At 32.9% G+C, this 6502-nt stretch overlaps 2 protein-coding genes across 3 annotated transcripts; one reads left to right on the top strand and one right to left on the bottom strand.

Moving 5' to 3' along the window:
• Positions 1–417: 417 nt before the first annotated feature.
• On the bottom strand, positions 418–2068 carry LOC108685122 (coiled-coil-helix-coiled-coil-helix domain-containing protein 2). The gene is made up of 3 exons (XM_018189776.1): positions 1852–2068; positions 1284–1663; positions 418–691 (listed from the first exon to the last, which is right to left on the bottom strand). The coding sequence occupies exons 1-3, from the start codon at positions 1890–1892 to the stop codon at positions 681–683; spliced, it is 432 nt and encodes a 143-aa protein (XP_018045265.1). The 5' UTR covers positions 1893–2068; the 3' UTR covers positions 418–680.
• A 683-nt stretch (positions 2069–2751) lies between these two features.
• On the top strand, positions 2752–4409 carry LOC108685143 (ragulator complex protein LAMTOR2). 2 transcript variants are annotated; one of them, XM_018189805.1, is made up of 3 exons: positions 2752–3227; positions 3683–3845; positions 3917–4409. In XM_018189805.1, the coding sequence occupies exons 1-3, from the start codon at positions 3160–3162 to the stop codon at positions 4064–4066; spliced, it is 381 nt and encodes a 126-aa protein (XP_018045294.1). In that variant the 5' UTR covers positions 2752–3159; the 3' UTR covers positions 4067–4409. The 2 variants fall into 2 exon arrangements, with proteins under 2 accessions (XP_018045294.1, XP_018045295.1); XM_018189806.1 differs by having other exon boundaries at positions 3974–4297.
• The last annotated feature ends 2093 nt before the right edge of the window (positions 4410–6502 follow it).

Raw genomic sequence — 6502 nt, 5'->3', positions numbered from 1 at the left:
GAAGTTCATATATATATATATATATATATGTGTGTGTATTCATAAATCACACACTAATTTTTGAAATATACAATAGCTAAGTATTAGAGAAAACTATATAATAAAGTGCAAATATTTGCGTGTAGAGGTGCACTTACTTGGTTCTGGTCAGAATACCGAAGTTTTTATTTGTCGAATCCTCATCCCAGTATATCATCTTATAAAAGCTATTTTCATCTTCTGTAATAAGTTATTTGTTTAATGTATTGTAATATAAAGTGGGAAAATATGAGGCATTGTCTATACTGTCTATTTCTTGTTCATTTCACACAATCTACCATTTTAGTGAATTTTAAGATGTGCAAATATATTCTAAATTCTCGAAAAATGATGCGATTAGGTATTTATAATTTTCTCATTAATAATGAAATTAAAGTGTAACTTTATTTAAGTTTTAATTTATTGCTATATTGTAACATACATATGTTCGTGTATAATTTAGGAAAGATTAAAGGCAGCTGCCAACTTACAGAATTTAAAGAAATAAATTTATTACTATCTTATGGATTGATCCAGAACTATTTTTATTCTACAATGTGTAACAATAGTAAAAATAAACAGAAATTTCATTAATGGTCTACAGATCGTAGAGCATGTATTTTAATTTCGCCTAGACATTTCTAGATTCGCCGCATCTCAATTTACATAATATCTGAAAACAGAAAATACATGAAACAATTAGACAGCAATCTCTTTATATGATCTAATTATAAAAGCTTGATAATCTTCAATGTTCTTTTTGTTTCTTGCTTTTTTGCTCTTTGCAATCGTTTTATCGTGTTTCTTGTTTCTTCTGAAATTTGCCAAATTCTATCTCAGACAGGAAATGAAGAAACAGGATAAAAAGGCAAGGGTAATAAAAAGCAAGAAACACGAAGCAAAAAGTATATTGTAGATGCTTTTTAGTAAAACACAGAGTGCTTTCCATTAGTGACACAAGTCAATAAAAGGATTATTTTTTTTTGCATTCAGTGAGTATCAAAAAATAGAATGTTATTTGTGTTGTGTTCATCATTTTATTTTTTATTTAATTTGAAACAAGGATAAAATGATATTGTGAACATCAAGTAGAATGGAAAAACCCCCTCCCAAATGGAAAACATCCACGATGTAACATTTTTATCCAACATTGACAAACAACAATGTTAATAATTATCTATGTTATACTGTATTATTAGTATCTGTTGCTAGAAAGTATCTAAAGATATCTCTTATCTAAAGATAAGAGAGCAAGATTTACTGACTGTTGGCTAGCTTGCATTGACGGAGTGCTTCATTGAAGCCCTCGCAGAGACTCAAGTCATGATTCTGAGCGCATTCCAGGAACTGTTTGACCTCCCAAGAACAGGCACCAGCAGCTGATGCCGCAGGAGTGTTTTGAGCAGCAGCTTGTGGTACTTCTGCGGCAACAGGAGTAGCAGCCTCGCTGCCTCCACTGAAGAGTCCTGTCATAGCATGACCAATGGTATGTCCCACAGCAGATCCGATGGCGACACCACCAGCAGTGGCAGCCATTTGGCCCATGAGGGATGGCTGAGGCTGGGCCACCATTGGTGATGCCGGCGGGGCATGGGCTGGCACTCGGGATGGAGCTGGCGCGGCTACAGATGAACTCTGTCTAACACTAAAACAAAGCTACTTTTCAGAGGATTCGTTTAATACCGCATTCGGGAGGAAAAGAACGACATTTAAAGTTCTGCGTTAGAGATGTGAACTTTGTCATAGTGATGTAACGCGGAGCGCCAATGAGTAATGACGTTTTCGTCACAATGAACTTATTATCTTGCCATTAAAGATACGTTAATTACTCACGTTCTCGGAGGAGGAGCGGCGGCACGTCCACGTCGTGGCATCTTTCTCAAATCTCTTTTGATCGCGTTACAAAAATACGAGAAAAACTCGTGAAGTTACTCGAAATTATATTAACAGTAATCGCACCTTGAACCTAGCTTGGTTGATCACGGTAGACTGACTAAATACTAGATAGATTTCATAGATGTTGCGCAGTCTTTCGCGATTCAGCAGTCAGTTGTGTAATCGAAGTAGAGTCCCTAGAGTAAGAGTCTGGCCAAAGATATTCCTCTATTTTTATGAATGACTACCACTTTTCATCAAACTGATGACTACTCCAGCAGAAAAAACAGCTTTGCAATTGTTATAAAATTCTTTAGGCACAATTGCGCCGATTGTACAAATTGTCAATTGTGTAAACGCACATGTGTGTAAGCATATATACGCACGCCATATTTGATGAAATTGTCCAGATCTCTTACTTTAGGGACTCTAGATAGTCGAAGTAGCGGAAAGCGACACTCGTGACTCGGAGCTGTTTCTCGAAATTTCCATTGATTTCTGCCTCTCATGATAACGACTCATGTCTCTTTCTAAGAATATATGTACTATAAATAAATTGATTCCCGTGATTTTCCGTATTTTCACAAGCAATCGTAACCATGTAAAAATTGATTAAGAACAAATTGATATAGTTTCATATTAATTGTTTCTAATATTCTTCCTACGTGTTTCGAACGAATTTGTTCTGTGCATCTAAACTTTTTTCGCAACTTACATAAATATGTCTCTTTTTTCTCCAATGGCATGTTATTTAAGGCTACGTCCCAAACTTCCTCTCCGAGGAAGATTTTACTGTATATGTTATAGTATACGTTACGTGTACTATATATTTCGAGTAAAATTTTCCTCAGAGAGAAAGTTTTGGAACATAGCCTAAGATAGTATCTCAAGATTTATGATTATTACTTCATTATTAAAATGGAGTAAAATTGATATAAACTGAGGATCGAATAATGTGAAATTACAAACAACAAATAACGATAATGTAAAGTTTTTGTTGTTCGCACGTTTCAAGAAATAACAATTGTTGAATTGTATGATTGTATTCCCTCCCCTTTTTTAACTTTCCCCCTCTCGTTCTCGTTTGTTGATTCGGCGATCAACAGCTGATCGTGCAACGTGCAGGGTGGAGTGACGTAGATCAAAGGCTCACAAAAGTGAAATAAATTTCACGCACTTCGCTGCAATATACATTCTTACGTATGCATATGTATATATAATAAAGTAGAATTTGTTAATCGCGCTCGTATTGAAAGCAAAAATAAAATGCTGAAGCCGAAGGCGCTCACACAGGTTCTCAGTCAGGCGAATACCGGGGGCGTGGAAAATACTTTGTGAGTAAGAATTTTGCAGCGATCAGCGTCAATAGAGTGTTGTGTAAGCTGATTTCTTTTCGGTATAAATTCGCTTGCAGTATTTCAGATTTCATTCTAAAATATGTCATTCGTACAAAAGTAACTTTACACAAGAGAATATGAATCTTTCTCTTTTTTTTTTGTTAATTGTTTTTGTGCACAATATTTAGAAATCGCGAAAATCGATGTCTTAGCCCATATAGCACAGAATTTACAGCAATATTGTTACAAAATCTTTGCAATATTGCTGCAATTTTTGTGCAACTTTATACTAGGGGAGTAATATTAATAATAATGCTGTAAATTGTTGGATAATACAAGTTATTACATAGAAAATTCTACAATCTTACATCTTCATTATTATACCAGAATGTCTTCATGTTTTAAAGTACCATTAAATAGATATTGATTACATATTTATATACATATTTTAGGTTGCTCAACAGAGATGGTGGATTATTAGCATACAGTGGTTATGGAGATAAGGACGCTAGGGTTACAGCTGCTATCACGAGTAACATTTGGACAGCTTATGAGAAGAATGGGCGAAATGCCTTTAAAGAAGATGAACTGCAGTTCGTTCTCATGGATTGCATGGTAGTAACGGATTAGAGTTTTCTTAACTGTTTTATTGAAGTCAAGAATTATACTCTTTCTGATTTTTATAGGAAGGAAAAGTCGTTATTACGGAAGTAGCTAATTTACTTTTGTGTTTGTATGCAAAGGAGAACGTAGGATTTGGATTACTGCGCGAAAAAGCACAGGCGTTGGCCAAGTATCTCGATCAACCCTTAAAAACAATAGCAAATATGCCTTGAATGGCTATGTCACAATCGATTCAGTTTCAAGAGTCTGCAATCGTATTCGAGAGATTACGAATTTAACTCATGATATTTATTGTTTATAGGAATTTGTAAGTTGTACTGTATGTGTATAAATATATTTTTTATTAATTCGAAGTATCAGCGTGTATTTCCATTTTTTAATACGTGCATTTGTACACAATTGTAAACGGTATATGAATATAGAGACATAAATAGTATATAAGTATATAAGTATATAGATAAATGAAGTATATAGATAAATGAAAGTAAGGACAAAAACCACTCTTTAATGTATATAATAAATCTTTTATTTCATATAAGTTACAATTAATACAAACAATTTGTGTTTAATTTTTTATTTCATTTTACAAATCACACACTATAATCATAAGGATTATTTAACGTAAGCTCACCTATCGGAAATATAATGTCAACAGTTGCAGCATGTGTGAATCACTATTATTCAATAAAGTTGTTACCAATTTATAATGTTAGAACATACGAGACTTATAAGACTGCTCGATTGACGAAAAATCAAATGAACAGCGTTAAATATCTACGTTCTTCTTCGTCACTTACTGCGAATTGCACTACTAGGGATAAGAGTTATTGCATAGAAAGTTCTAAAGTTTTATATTTTTATCGGAATATTTATACTTTTAACTATCGTTAAATAAATGACTTTGATTACGTTTCGCGTTACACATCCATGTACATACAAGGATGGATGTCTGTATGTACACATATGCGGAACCCGTTCCACTAAAGTATCTTCAGCATTAGATATATATATATATATATATCTTTCCATAATTAATAAATATCTTTAGTTTCAGTAAACAAGTTAGCGTAGCTTGTTTCAGAAGCCCAATGCTAGTCGAGGTGCGATAAAAGCAAATTCAAAATTATTAGAAGCACTCGCATACTTTTGACGTAATCATTCGACGTCTCACAGCAATAAATTCTTAAATCAATAAAATTGAAAATGAAATTCATGTAATGTAAATGAAGTCTTACATACGTAATGGTGTAAATACTTCCACATACGATAACTCCTTTACGCCACTGACCTCGTAACGATATCTCTTATCATTATTATTTTAGTCTTTAATGTATGTAAACGCTATGTTATTTCCTAACGCCAAACATTGAATAAATTTATCTATAATCGTTAGAAATTTCTACCTATGAAAGTACAAATTTTACACGAAGATAAAGAGGATCGAGGGCGTATATATCCGCATGTGTAATATGACAATAATGAATGTTAATGCCGATTAAATTAACGATTAGAAAACATGGATTTGAGCTAGAAAATAATGTTTTATATTAGCCTAACAACACTGTACATAGCACACGGGATTAACAATATTGGTCCTAAAGTTTTTGAAATTTCGCAGTACCAAATGAATTGTTGCTAGCCGAAATCGCAATGCAATGTATACATTGTGTTGCATATTTTTCACTGCGTATAAATATCTGATATATATCCCTTTTGATGGCAGGTATCTCTTGCTTATGCCGAAATAGCAAACACCAATCGATGGCGCACAAAATGCAATTGATTTGTATTCTGATTGATTTGTATTCACTCGACAAAGAAAAATACCGTGTAAATATGTGAGATAATAATTACGCTTGTATACAATATAGTTCTAATGGCAATCTATAACAAGCCAATATTACATATGCTTTTCCATTTAACATTTTACATATATTGTCTAGGACACTTTTTCTTTTTTTTCTTTTAATAGGCCTTGAACAATTGACAACCTACATCTGTTGCAAATAAACTTATTACTACGGATGTAGGGGATCATATTGTAAATGCAAAATAATTCACGAAAAGAAAACAATTCAATTTTTTTTCCTATGTGTGATAATACACATTTCATTGATTCGCGATAATGTAATCATATTTCGTATTTTTTTTTAAGACATGGTGTAATGAAATGTGCAATGAATACTTTTAAATTGTATACGCTCGCCTCGCTCTTAAAAATTTTTTTTGCAATGGCATTTCAAGAATTTTAAACTCCTACTTCTCTCATATACGTCAAATCTGTATCCTTAATAAGTAGTGTAATACAATTGCTTTGTTTAGAAAAAATTCCTTTCCGTATTAACAATACATGTATAAAGTCAGCTTTACATACTGATAGTTATTAGTATGTGTCTCTTGAGTTTTGAAAATTATCACGTTAGATATACAAATATCATTATGTTTTAGCGGCAGTGCGAAGGTAAGTAATTTAGACATCTTACGATAAGGATACGGATGGGAAAAAGAATTTTTGTACAATTTAGTACAAAAAGGCAATCTTTACTATGTATTACTACTGAAGATAAAAACTACCATTACCATAAAAATTTGTATGAAACTGATTGCCTCCAAAAATGCCATTCATCCATTAAAGTATTTAATAAAGC

Source organism: Atta colombica, unplaced genomic scaffold, assembly GCF_001594045.1.
Source record: "Atta colombica isolate Treedump-2 unplaced genomic scaffold, Acol1.0 scaffold146, whole genome shotgun sequence".
NCBI classification, from domain to species: domain Eukaryota; kingdom Metazoa; phylum Arthropoda; class Insecta; order Hymenoptera; family Formicidae; genus Atta; species Atta colombica.
The sequence above is the reverse complement of the archived record's forward strand: the minus strand, read 5'-3'. Positions and strand labels throughout refer to the sequence as shown.

What these genes read in the sequence shown, in the direction of transcription:
- LOC108685122 (XM_018189776.1), bottom strand. Translation starts at nt 1,892, where the DNA reads ATGCCACGACGTGGACGTGCCGCCGCTCCTCCTCCGAGAAC. An exon ending in GCCGCTCCTCCTCCGAGAAC is followed by an intron (nt 1,664 to 1,851) that starts GTGAGTAATTAA and finishes GCTTTGTTTTAG; the next exon opens with TGTTAGACAGAGTTCATCTG.
- LOC108685143 (XM_018189805.1), top strand. Translation starts at nt 3,160, where the DNA reads ATGCTGAAGCCGAAGGCGCTCACACAGGTTCTCAGTCAGGCGAATACC. An exon ending in GGGGGCGTGGAAAATACTTT is followed by an intron (nt 3,228 to 3,682) that starts GTGAGTAAGAAT and finishes TACATATTTTAG; the next exon opens with GTTGCTCAACAGAGATGGTG. An exon ending in TCGTTCTCATGGATTGCATG is followed by an intron (nt 3,846 to 3,916) that starts GTAGTAACGGAT and finishes TGATTTTTATAG; the next exon opens with GAAGGAAAAGTCGTTATTAC.